At 41.0% G+C, this 14,094-nt stretch overlaps 1 protein-coding gene across 6 annotated transcripts in view; it reads left to right on the forward strand.

Moving 5' to 3' along the window:
• Window positions 1-14,094, forward strand: part of RGS17 (regulator of G protein signaling 17) — a 101,051-nt gene that overhangs the window by 72,201 nt on the left and 14,756 nt on the right. For 5 of the 6 annotated variants that reach the window (XM_060205306.1, XM_060205305.1, XM_060205309.1 and 2 more), the window contains one exon: window positions 6,323-6,466. In XM_060205306.1, coding sequence (XP_060061289.1) covers window positions 6,348-6,466 — 119 coding nt within the window. In that variant the 5' untranslated portion in view covers window positions 6,323-6,347. Of the gene's footprint in view, window positions 1-6,322; window positions 6,467-11,986; window positions 12,117-14,094 lie in introns of those variants that run through there. The other variant, XM_060205310.1, reaches the window with a different exon arrangement.

Genomic DNA, 14,094 nt, shown 5'->3' on the forward strand with positions numbered 1-14,094 from the left:
GCTATTTCCATTTTTATTTTTATTTGTTTCATACTATTTTCTATAGGAGCTGAAACAGTTTACGTCCCCACTAACTGTGACAGAGTTCCTTTTCTTCCACACCTTTGCCAACACTTGCTATTTCCTGTTTTGATTATGTAGGCCATTCTCACACATGTAAAGTAGAATTTCAGTGAGGATTTAATTTGCGTTTCTCTCTCTCTCTCTCTCTCTTATTGGAAAGAGACAGAAAGAAATTGAGAAGTGAGAGACAGATAGAGAAGGAGAGAGACAGAGAGACACCTACAGTCCTTCACCACTTGTGAAGCTTTCCCCTTGCAGGTGGGGAGGGCAGGGCTTGAGCAGTGTAACATATGCACTTATAACCAGGAGCACCATCACCCAGCCCCCATTTGCAGTTTTCAAATGAGATGTGAAATGGAGCATTTTTTCATATGATTATGAGCATCTGAATGTCTTCTCCAGAGAACCCTCTATTCAGATCTTTTATCCACTTTTTAATTGAATATTTGCTTTTTTTGTGATATTGAGCAATATGGCTTCAGGTGTGTGATATGTAAATTTCTTTTCCCAATTGTTGCATTGTCTTCTTATCCTTGTGGCATTTTTGTCCCCCCTCCTTTGTTGCCCTTGTTGTTTTATCATTGTTGTAGTTATTATTGTTGTTATTGCTATCATCGTTGTTGTAGAGGACAGAGAGAAATTGAGAGAGGAGGGGAAGACAGAGAGGGGAGAGAAAAACAGACACCTGCAGACCTGCTTCACCATTTGTGAAGCGACCCCCCGCCCCCTGCAAGTGGGGAGCTGGGGGCTCGAACTGGGGTTCTTAAGGCAGTCCTTTTGCTTCGCACCATGTGCACTTAACCCACTGGGCTACTGCCCAACCCCCTGGCATTTTATTTCAGTATGTAGTATCTTTACAATTTAATGTAGTCTCCTTCATTTATTAATATTTTAGTTTAACTGTAATAAGTTATGAAGCCTGACTTTGCATCCTTCCTGAACTATTTCTAAGGTCTTGTCTCATGGGATTTCCATGTCGATAACCCTATCATTTGTAAGTAATAATATTACATTTTCCTTTCCAACCCTTATTTACTTTTTCTTATTTACTACATTGGCTAAAAGGTTAATAATTTTGTATATACCAGATGTGATGGACAACATTCTTTTCTTTATCACTAGTGAAATTGCTTATAACATTCACCAATCAATATATTTACCTACCATATGTCAAGCGCTTTACAGCAGTGAACAAAGCCCCAAACTATCTATCTTCATGAACCTTATTTTCTAGTTGCTTTGAAAAACAAAATTTATGTATATATGATAGGAGTCATTGAGTTGTTACTTTAAGTAAAGTCTCAAAAAGATTTCACTGTTCACTAAGAAGAAGGAGAAGTTGAAAAATAAGAAAACACAAAGCCTGGCCCCCTGGGATAATGTTTTGTCTATGTTCTTTGTCTATGTAGTTCTGGAAGTTCCTTAGTCAATTTTTCTTTAAGTAACACTTTCCTGACCATTCATTATCTCTCTGCATATGATGAAAATCTTAATGGACTGACCAAGATGGCAGCAAACTAGCAACCTCTTTCTGCTCTCACAAGAACCATAGCAATTATAGAGAAATCAAAAATCAGCTTGCATCTCAGATGAAAAGTGAAAAATCAGCTTGCAGTTCAGATGAACTGACAGTATAGGGCGGAAGCCCAGAATCAGTAGCAAGGACAGAGTGACCCACAGTAATGGCAACATTTTCCCGTCCGCTGGCTATATACACCTGGACCATTATCTCGCTTCTATAAACCATCTGTCCTATTAAGACTCTTGTCACTGCCATCTGCAGCTGCTGCTGCTGCCCCTGTTGACTTATTTTAGGTGATTCTCATATTTGCATTTGATCAGGACTATATTTGTCTACTGACTGTAGACTTGGTTGTCTGGTTATTAATGTTGCATTGGATTTCTGTCTTCAGGCAACACATCAAACACAATGTGTATGTCTCACTCTCACTTTCTCCTCAATAATGTCATGCCTTTCACTTACTTCCACCAGTCCACCAACATCCTCAGTCCTGAAGCTGCTCTCTTGTTGGAATTCAGGAGTTCCTCTCCTATCCCCAGTACTGGTTTTTAATACAATATCAACCTGGTCCCAGAGCATGTAGGCTGCTTGATATTTATTATTATTATCTTTATTTATTTATTGACTAGGGACATCCAGAAGTTGAGAGGGAAGGGGGTGATAGAGGGAGAGAGACAGAGAGATATCTGAAGCCCTGCTTCACCATTCGCAAAGCTTTCCCCTTATAGGTAGGGACTGAGGGCTCAAACCTAGGTCCTTGAGCACTGTAACATGTGTGCTCAGCCAGGTGCACCACTGCCTGACCCCTTGGATGCTTGGCTTTCTCCAAATTCTCTATCTCCTACAGCTTGCTACCATTGGACAGTACCCATAGTTGTGTCTTACAGTATCTTTTTTTGCGAATAGTAGGACCACAGACTCTTGGTTTTTTGTTTTGTTTTTCAATGCATGAATTTATGACCTTGCTTATCTGTGATACCACCAAAGGGTAGTATTTCCAACCCATTTTATTTTATTTCTGAAGAGAGAGAGACTGGTCCAGGAGATGGCACCGTGAATAAAGCATTGGACTTTCAAGAATGAGGTCCTGAGTTCAATCCCTGGCAGCATATGTACTGGAGTGATGTCTGGTTCTTTCTCTCTCCCCTCTTATCTTCTTCATGAATAAATAAATAAGATCATCAGAGAGAGAGAGAGACAGACAGAGAATAGAGGAGAGAGACACCGTATCATTCCACTATGCATGGAACTCCTCTAGTGCTAGTCAAGGTGTTTCCATGTGGTGCAGAACTCAAACTGAGGACCTCAGTCATGGACAACTTTACCAGATTATTTATCTTCTTATTTTTAAAAATTTATTTATTTATGGAATGGAAGCACTGACAAGACCATAGGATAAGAGGGGTACAATTCCCACCACCAGAGCTCCATATCCCATCCCCTCTGCTGATAGCTTTCCTATTCTTTAACCCTCTGAGAGTATGGACCCAAAGTCACCATGGGGTGCAGAAGGTGGAAGGTCTGGCTTCTGTAATTGCTTCCCCGGTGAACATGGGCATTAACAAGTCGATCCATACTCCCAGCCTGTCTCTCTCTTCCCATAGTGGAGCAGGGCTCTGAGGAAGCAGAGCTCCAGGACACATTGGTGGGCTCATCTGTCCAGAGAAGTCTGGTTGGCATCATGGTAGCATCTGGAACTCTTTTTTGATTATCTTCTGACCCCAGACCCTGGTTTTATGCAGGAAGATTATCAGAATTGGGTCTCCCACTGCAGTGAGCACTTTAGCAACCTCACAGGAAATGACATAAATACCAGAAGGACAGGGACAAACACTGAATGATCTCCTTCATAGGTGGGACTTAAGACACAGGACAATGCAGAGTTGATCATTAGTGGTCTGTGGTCTGTTTCAACAGGTCCAAGGATTCACAAAAGAGAGATGGGAAGAGTATGAAACAGGGTTGGGGACCCAATGCTTCCTGGTGGAGGTAGAAGACAATTGGATAGTGGCCAGTTTAATAGATGGATTCACACTTATCTTGGGGAGATGTGAAATATCACTCCTCTGACAACAATAAAAGTAACAATAAAACAGCTTATCCTCCATAAAGCAAAGACAAATAAAAGAGCAAAATCATATAGTGATTTTCAAAGCAGCAATCATTGTATTCATAGTTGAAAATATAATATTTAAAGCTGGAATGCACAATGCCAAAATAATTTATTTTTAAATCATTTTCTTGGAGGAAAAGATGATTTGCCAGGCATTTGTCATGTATATAATATCATATTTCCCCATAGTAGGTATCGGTGTACCATCCACTAACTTTACGTCTTCCTCTACCAGAGAACCCTTAACCCCTCAGATATATTAATACTTACAGCTTAGCTGGGGAGATAGCATAATGGTTATACCAAAGATGTTCATGCCTGTGATACTGAGGTCCTAAGTTCAATCCCCAGCACCCCCATAAGTCCCCAGAGCTGAGAAGTGCTATGGTCGTTCTGCATCTTTCTCTCATTAAAATAAATTATTTTTAGAAAGAACAAGCGGTGCTTTAAACTAAGTATTACTCTCCGTCACACAAAGGTGAGTCTGTGTGTCTATTACCTTTAATCACAGCAGATTGATGAAAGCATCATTCAGTTGAATACATTCTTTTTTTCCTGAGGTGCCATGTTCACTTATTATTCTGGTAAAAACAAGACTTTACTTTTTGTCCTCCACAAGAGCCTAGACTGGGAACTATCTTAGAAATAGGTGGTAGCCTGTTTCTGCTTCCCCTGAGCCCTGCCCCATTAGCGAAAGAGAGAGGCAGGCTGGGAGTATGGATCCATCTGTCAATGCCCATGTTCAGCGGGGAAGCAATTACAGAAGCCAGACCTTCCACCTTCTGCACCCCATAATGACCCTGGGTCCATACTCCCAGAGGGATAAAGAATAGGAAAGCTATCAAGGGAGGGGATGTGATACGGAACACTGGTGGTGGGAACTGTACCCTTCTTATCCTATGGTCCTGTCAGTGTTTCCATTATATAAATTAATTAATGAATCAATTAATTAATTTTAAAAGGTGGCAGCTGCCCCTGGAATCTTTTAATCTTGTAAGCCACTATTAGAACACAAATAAATAAATCAATAAATAAGTAAATAGCCAGCAGCTCATTTGGCCTGGTATATAAAGTAGTCACTGATACACTGTCCTATGACCCCATATTTTCCTTATCAGCTGTTATATATTAATCCCACCAGATTAGCTCCCTTGAACTTGGTGGCTTTTCTTGAGGGAAGGGGGTGATGGAAAGGAAGAGAGTCTGGGTCAGGCGGTAGTGCAGCGGGTTAAATGCACATGGCGCAAGCACTGGCATAAGGATCCCTGTCCCGGCTCCCCACCTACAAGGGGGTCGCTTCACAAGCAGGGAAGCAGGTCTGCAGGTGTCTATCTTTCTCTCCCCCTCTCTGTCTTCCCCTCCTCTCTCAGTTTCTCTCTGTTCTGTCCAGCAACAATGACAACAATAACAACAACAATGATAAAATGTTCTCCCTTTAAAAGAGAGAGGAAAAGAGACACCTACAGCACTGCTTCACCACTCACGAAGTTTTCCCCCCCTGCAGGTGGGGACTGGGGGCTCGAACCCTTGTCCTTGCACATTGTAACATGTGCACTCAACCAGGTGCACCACTACCAAGCCCCAGATGTTGAGTACTTTATGCTTTTGTTTTCCTTGTTAAGATGTTCAGTATTTTTAAAATTTTTTTATATTTATTTATTCCATTTTATTGCCCTTATTGTTTTATTGTTGTAGTTATTATTGTTGTTGCTGCTACTGATGTCGTCGTTGTTGGATAGGACAGAGAGAAATGGAGAGAGGAGGAGAAGACAGAGAGGAGGAGAGAAAGATAGACACCTGCAGACCTGCTTCACCGTTTGTGAAGTGACCTCCCTGCAGGGGGCTTGAACCGGGATCCTTACGCTGGTCTTTGCACTTTGCACCACGTGCGTGCACTTAACCCACTGCACTACCGCCCAACTCCCAAGATATTCAATATTTTAAAAGGAGGTGAGAGATCAAAAATAGACTTGATCTTCCTCACAACATTACATATAATTAAAAAAAATAAAACCTTGCAATGACCATTTGTAAGGCTCAACTAACCTTCCAGTAAACATCAGAAGAGAAAAGAGTTGTACACACCCCCTATAATCAACAAAGGTGTTCATAAAGGAAGCAGATGTGTTCGGTCTTGAGTAAAGAAGGAAGTTAAAAATAAATTTTCAACCCTTATCATATTTACCTTCCCAACCGATGCTGATTACATGGCCACATTGTTACTTTGCTTTTATGCCACAGGTCATATACGTTCTTGTCCTCAGATTATTTACCATACTCCTGTAGAAATCTTTCTCATTTTTTTTTTTGACGGCTAAAGTTTATTCGTGATTAACCTTTTCCCTTTTTCTTTCTTTTATTTGATAGGACACAGAGAGATTGAGGTGGAAGAGGATAAGAAAGAAAGAGAGAGAGAGAGAGAGAGAGATCTGCTTCACTGCTAGAAAAGCCTTGCCCCCTACAGGTGGGGAGAGGGGCTTGAACCTGGCTTCTTCTACACTGCCCAGAGCTGTGGTTAACCTTTTGCTAAACCTCCTTTCATTAGAAGATGTTTCCTTCCACAGGGGGCAACCTATCCTTACCATCATTTCTGTTGACTTTATCCTTTCTGTCTTTTCTTTCAGCCAACTGGATCCTGAAGCAGCTGAGATGCGAAAAAGGCAGCAGTCACAAAATGAAGGAACACCTGCCATGTCTCAAGCATCCGGAAATCAGAGGCCCAACAACACGTGTTGCTTTTGTTGGTGCTGTTGTTGTAGCTGTTCCTGGTATGTCACTGTGTCGGCGTGATGCCAGACCCAAGCTGGATCATGATAGGAGGGAACTTGTGTGTCTGCTCTTGGGATCATAGCAACTTCCCGGCATTTCTTTTTATTTCCCTACTTTTACCAAATTTCCTTTGCATTTAGTAATTGTCAGAAGCCCCCAATGGCTTAATGCACAGACTTCCATAGACAGGACATAGCCTATGATCAAACACTGCATTTCTGTAGACAGAAAGACAACGAATGAAAATTTGTTTTAGTGTCAACTTTTTCTCTCTCTTTCTTGTCTCCAGGGTTATCGCTGGGGCTCGGTGCTGACACTAGGAATCCACTACTCCTGGAGGCCTTTTTTTTTTTTTTTTTCCATCTGTTTATTTGATAGGACAGAGAGAGATTGAAAGGGGGAAGGGAGATAGAGAGAAAGACACCTGCAGACCTGGTTCACTGCTTGTGAAGTGTCCCCCCAGCAGGTGGGGAGCTGGGGCTTGAAGCCAGGTCTTTGTACTTAGTACTGTGTGCCACCATCCAGCCCCCTCAAGTTTTTTTCTATACGTGCTTCTTAACAATTGGGTGAGAATATGGTTCTGTGTACCCAATCTGTTTAGCAATCAGCAATGTTCTGCAGTATTGCAGAAGGTCCAAGCACATTAGATAATCTTTAGCGGTGCCATGTGTTGGAGGTGGGGTGAGGAGATGGGGAATTCCAAACCTGGTCCCCCAGCACGGTGAATGGTGCCTTCTAGTGGGCAAGCCATCTCCTCACCCCACCTCACCCAGCATGCCTTTCTGAGGTTCAGTGCTAGGGACTTAGCTAAAACTTGAAGCTTGACCTCTAATTTAGCTGAGGCATTTAAACACTTAGATGATTACATGCTATTTTAATAATACTAACAGTCAGTGAAACCAGAGAAAGAACTCAGCTGGCAGAGCACACAGGACTTGCATGCCTGAGAGTCCTGGTTTGATTTCCAATACCACTTGTACCAGCGTGGTACTCTGGCTGTCTCTCTTTCTCTCTGTGTTACTCTCTCATATAAAATAAGACATGGAAATTAAATAAAAAATAAAATGTGCTTTTTAAAAAAATAATATTTACTAGCTAAGTACAAGGCCACTTGGCTATTCCCCTTGCAAGATATTTACTTATCCACAAAAGCATTACTAATTTAATTAATGACTTCCAGAGACAATTGCAGTGGGCTGAAGGAGTTTGAAAAAAAAAAAGTTCAATCAACAGAGAGCTAAAAAAAATCATTCTGATGGTTAGATAAAGTACATAGATAAATATTCAGTCCTATAATCCTATTTATTTTGTTTAGTAGGGGGAAACTGTTTATGTACCACCACCCCCCAAATAGAAGTTTTGCTTATTTAATTAAACATAGGTTTACATAGTGGATTCAAATTATAACCACGAATAAATTGCTTGTTGTAGTTTACACTGAGTCAAATAAATAGGTCCATGAACATAATTTGGAGTTTAAAAAATAAAATTCAATACAAACAGGAAAAAAAGGGAAATCCTTCTTTTCAAATATAAGCAAATATAAAGAGAAATTAGTAGCAAGGAGAGTAAATCAAAGAGTGAAAAGACTTGTCCTCAATTTCCATATGCAAAAAAATGAACATTTTCATACAACCAGAACTGAAATCATTTGAAATACATTGGTAAGCTCATTTTTCAGTAATTATTTTAAAGTATTTTGAATTAAAAAAAAACTGTGCCTAATGTTCATTAAAAAATCTTTTCTAATTAATTTGTTCTAGGAATCTATGACTTAAGTTTCCTATTATCCCAGCAAGCAACATCAGAGCTCAATACAAGTTGTTATTGAAAAAGATGATTGCAGTGTTTAGAAGATTATGCCTGCCCTTTTAAAAATGACTAACCTATTGTTAACCCAAATGTCTTTGGACTGGGGAGTCTCCGGAACATTTCCCAAATATCAGAAAGGAAAAATAGGTGTAATTATGCACACCTCCCAAGATTAAATTTATCCCTTTTGAGTTTGATTATTTCACTCACAGAAAAATTGAATGACTCTTTCAGATCCCTTAGAAAGGTATAATTATCAAAACTTCATCATACAAGAATAGATTTTTTTTTTTCCTAAATAAGGGTAATTACTGACAGGGGAAAAAGAAAAAAAAAAAAAAAAACTTCCGTTTTCTTTCATTTTGGTGTTTTAAACCACCGTCTCTAAAAAGGCAATATAGCCATCGAGTGGACTGATTCTCAATCACTGGATGTTTTGCTCTTGAGTGGACCGTGTTTCTAAAATAAGAGCTTAACCAAAATGTAATCCGTGTTTTATGACCTCTGACATAGGATTATAAAAACATCAAGAGGGGTATTTATAGGAGGAATCTTCATTTTAGGCAAGTGCCTTTTACCATTTCCAGATACAACTAACCACCATGCCCATCCCCACATGCCCCATTCTAAATTAAGTTGTATTATCAAAGAGAGAGAAAGCTCAAGTCAGAGACTTGGCTTTAAGTTTTATATCTCAAAAATGAAATTAGGGATGCCATGAAGTTCTTGTCTTACATCCTGGAGCCTTTGTTTCTTTGCGGTGTTTTCACCTTACCTCCTCCCCTTCTCTCCAAACCAGTCCACTGATTTCAAGTTTCCCTGGAAGGTACTTTGTACTAACAACACCTGGTCTGCAGTCAAGAGTTATTACCCCATTCCATCTCCCTTTCAGGATTCCCTGTGGTATCTTTCCACACCTTCTTTGTGGACACCTCATAATCCCAAGAATTGAGACATTCCCTCTCATTTATTTCCTATCGTACATTTGGTCCTGTTGTACCTGAACCACTTCTGTTTGGAGTGGTAGCTGTAGGATGATGCCATTTGCACTACAGAAACACATGTGTGATTGGAGATTTACATTTCTCAACCACGGAAGAGTGATCTATTTTTGTGAACAACTGAAAAAGTAAAACAGTACAATTAATTATTTCATGTAAAGAGAAGCAACACTGCCTAACAAAAATGATCTCGAGACAAGAGACCGCTTGGCGTGAGCGTCACCTCTGGCCCTGACGTATCTTAGCTGTGAGTGTTGTGCAACTAGCGTTGGAAACTGTTTCCTCTTCAGTGAGAGGACTCGCCAAGTCCCCTGCTTCTGCTATAGGGCTATTATAAGGAAGAATAAGTAGGGTGGTGTAGGAGGAAGTATATAAAAATGGCAGCCTGTGGGGGTCGGGTGGTGGCGCAGTGGGTTAAGCGCACGTGGCGCAAAGCCCAGGGACCGGCATAAGGATCCCCGTTCGAGTCCCCGGCACCCCACCTGCAGGGGAGTCGCTTCACAGGCGGTGAAGCAGGTCTTCAGGTGTCTGTCTTTCTCTCCCCCTCTCTGTCTTCCCCTCCTCTCCATTTCTCTCTGTCCTATCCAACAACGAACAACATCAACAATGATAATAATAATAACCACAGCAAGGCTATAAAAACAAGAGCAACAAAGGGGGGAAATGGCCTCCAGGAGCGGTAGATTCATGGTGCAGGCACCGAGCCCAGCAATAACCCTGGAGGAAAAAGAAAGAAAGAAAGAAAGAAAGAAAGAAAGAAAGAAAGAAAGAAAGAAAGGAAGAAAGGAAGAAAGGAAGAAAGGCAGGCAGCCTGTAGGTCTTTATTTCCTTAGGTTGAAATACACTTTGGTGAACTTGGAGTGATTGTATCCATACACAATAGTTTGCTTAATTAACCTTTCTCAAGAAAGCCTCTTTTCTTTTGGTCTGGATTTTTTTAGTCTTTGCTTTAGAAATTTTTTATAGTAGGTCACTATGACAATTCCCAGAATGAATGGAGAGAATGGAAGTCGCAAAGCCAAGATTGTCATTTCAAAGTGTTATTATGTATTGAGAAATTAATTTTAAGGGTGCAATTTCATAGCTCCTCAAACTGTATATTAGCACAATTCACTCTCCACCACCAGGCAGTGGACAGCTTCACCGACCAACCCAGCCCTGCTGCCCTCCCCTACCTTTGTGTCCTCAGATCTACAATAATCAACCAACAGTTCCTTTACATTTCACCCTTTCTTTTCCCTTCCTCTGTTTCGTAAATCAACATATGAGCCAGAGTGTCTGCTATTTGCCTTTCCCCTTCTGGCTTACTGCACTTAGCAGGAGTCCTCCCGCTTCTGTCCCAGGGCCCCTTTCAGTTTCATTCATGTTATGTCGAAGGATATAATCTCATCTTGTCTTACAGCTGAGTAATAGTCCACAGAGTACATACCATAACACCTTTATCCATTCATCTGGAACTAGTATCATCTTAAAGAAGGTTTAGTCTAGATTTGGCATCCAATGGATTTTCTTTAGACCTCCTACATAATTACACTTTTTAAAAAAACATGTAAATTATTGTCTTCTTTGGTATGCATGAGACCCCTTCTGTTTCATTTGGTTTAAATCCCCCCTGCTTAACACTATTCTATTTACATAACCACTTCATTCTATTTACATAACCACTGTTAATAAGCACCACCCTCCCTCCAGGGCATTTGTGGTTCAGTGATAGGATTCTTGCCTGCTCTGCCCCCTCCTTGTCACACTCTGATTTTCACCAGTCACTTTTCTCTCCACCCTCTTTATGTCACATCCTGTTTCTACCCTACTTGGCAAGTATATATAAAGACAGCATTGTGAGTTTTACAGTACCTTTAGTTTAGCTTAGCTCGTCTTAGATTGTGCTGTGTCCTGCATGAATAAAGAGATACTGCCAACAGCTCAACCATGAGTCCCTGGTCATCTGTTACCCGCCTGTGAAGCCAGCCCAGCGAAAACAACATAACCCGTCGAAAACAACAGTCTTCAACCTGCAATATGTGATATTTACACTTCTATCCTTTTTCTGTAATTCCCAGTCTCTACAATATGATCTCCTCCCTCTGCTTGGAAGTTCTTTTGTCCCAGTTTCCATCCATCAAAAACACCCTGCTGCCCAACTGACTTTAATCACTACCTTCTTTGGAAAGCCCTTCTCATTTCTCTCCTGCAGAAGTGTAGCTACTGTTCCTGTGTCTAAGAAACATATGTGCCTCTGGGTCCACTTTCCATTTACCTGTTGGAGGTTCCCAGTCTCAGAGCCTCTGCCTCATACACCTTCAATTTCGGCCCCAGGCAATGTTGCAAAAAGCAGGTGCCTCACACTTTATTTGTAAATTGCTGCAAACCCCTGAATATAACTATAATATTATTACCCTTACATTTTGACTGAAACACTAAAAGAATAACCTACTAGGTGTGTTTCTTTGTTTGCCAAAAGGCAGCCACCCCCCCCTTTTTTTCTTTTCTTCTTTTTTACTTTTTTCTATTTTATTTGATAGGACAAGGAGAGAAATTGAGAAGAGATGGAGCGATAGCTAGGGGAAGAGAACATAGACACCTGCAGAGCTGCTTGACTTCTCATAAAGGTCCCTGCAACGGGAGGGCTGCACCTCAAGCCTGGACTCTTGCATGTGGTAATGTGTGCCCTCAACTGGGTGTAGCACCGCTGGACCTTTTTTTCAGAATCTGAAAGCTGCTAATTCCATTTTCGCACTGGGAAGTTTGAGGTCGAAGCTGTTCAAGAGGACTGTCCAGTGGTACATCCAGTTAAGCGCACAGAGTGCCAAGTGCAAAGACCCACACAACAATCCAGGTTCGAACCCCTGCTACCCACCTGCAAGGGAGTCTCTTCACAAGTGGTGAAGTAGGTCTGTAGGTGTCTATCTTTCTCTCCCTCTCCCCCCCTCTTCCCTCCTCTCAATTTCTCTCTGTCCTATCCAATAAAATGAAAAGGAAAAAAAAAAATGGCCGCCAGGAGCAGTGGATTCCTAGTGCTGGCACCAAGCCCCAGTTATAATAACCCTGGAAGAAAATAAAAAGAAGCTGTTAAGTAGAAAATAAAATGATACCATAATGCATAATGTGAGAATATTATGTTGAAGAGTATCTTCCTTAACTAATGATGCTTCTTTCTTGACCACTTGATACCATACTGGCTGAATTTAAGTATTACATTGATTCCTGAGTATAGTGTTTTGTAAGGATTTATAACTATGGGATTGATCCTATCAGTTACCATGACTACTTCAATGTTTCCATCTTATTGGCAACTTTTTTTTTAGGAGTTCTAAGAACCCATTGCTTTTTTTTTTTTTTTTTTTTTTTTTTTTTACTAAAGTTGACTGTTTTCCAGATAGACCCCAAACAAATCCATAAATAGTCAGTCAGCAAGTAAACTAGATTATGGTCATCCCTTACTCCTCCCCACCAAATTGGCATCTTCCTCAGCCGCAATGAATCTTTTCAGACCTATTCAACACTCTCCTGCCTTCCTACCTGTGAGCCTTTGGATCTGCTGAAATATTTCAGTTTGTTAAGGCTCTGCCCAATTTTCCCTCGTCTTCTTTCTTACATCCCTCTTAAGAGTGCGATCATTCAGTACTCATTCTTCTCCTTTCTGGATTCAACGTGATTTCCTTCAGTTCCATACTTGTCCTAAAGGAAGAAAGGAAGAAAGGAAGGAAGGAAGGAGAGAGGCAGAATAGTATTTCATCTATTCTTACAGCTGAGTGGTATTCCATTGTGTATATATACCACAACTTCCTCGCCTGTCACTATATACTAGGGTTGCTTTCAAATTTTGACTCTTGGATGGGTGAGATGACATAATGCTCATGAAAACAGACTCTCATGCCTAAGGCTCTGAGGTCCCAGGTTCAATCCCCCACACCACCATAAGCCAGAGCTGAGCAGTGCTCTGGTAAAAATTAATTAATTAATTAATTAATTAATTTGGCTATTACGGGTAGTTTTGCCACAAGTATAGGTATGCATAGGTGTCTTCACCAAAGTATTTTTGTGTTCTCTGGATAGATATTTGATAAAATAGTTGCCACATTACATATAGTAGGTCCATTTTTTTTCTCTATGTATATTGAAGAAGCTTCAGACTGTTTACCACAGGGACTAGACCAAGTTACAGTACCATCAGCACTATAAAAGGACGTGTGTTTCATCACGTTCTTGTCAGCGTTTGCTGTTTCTTTCAGTTGTTGATGTTCGACTTTCTCAAAGGTGTGAAGTGGTATCTCATTGTTTGTTTTGTTACTGTTGTTTTAGCACCAGGGTTCAGTGCCCGCATGATAAGTCCACGGTTCCTATAATCTTTGCTACAGAGATAGAAGTTGAGCGAGAAAGGGAAGACACTGAGAAAGAGAGATACCTGAGTCACTGCTTCATCACTTGTGAAGATGTCCTCCTACAGGTGGGGACCAGGGCGTTGAACCCAGGCCCTTATCCATGTTAGTAGCTTTACCAGATACACCACTGGCAGCTCCCTTCCTTGTTGTCTTGGTTTGTGTTTCTCTGGTAATCAGTGACACTTTTTTAAAAAAATATTTATTTATTTTCCTTTTTGTTGCCCTTGTGGTTTTAATGCTGTAGTTATTGCTATTGTTCTTGATGTCATCGTTGTTGGCTAGGACAGAGAGAAATGGACAGAAGAGGGGAAGACAGACAGGGGGAGAGAAAGATAGACATCTGCAGACCTGCTTCACCGCCTGTGAAGCGACTCCTCTGCAGGTGGGGAGCCGGGGGCTCGAACGGGGATCCTTACTCTGGTCCTTGCGCTT

Source organism: Erinaceus europaeus, chromosome 13 (assembly GCF_950295315.1).
Source record: "Erinaceus europaeus chromosome 13, mEriEur2.1, whole genome shotgun sequence".
Lineage (NCBI taxonomy): Eukaryota > Metazoa > Chordata > Mammalia > Eulipotyphla > Erinaceidae > Erinaceus > Erinaceus europaeus.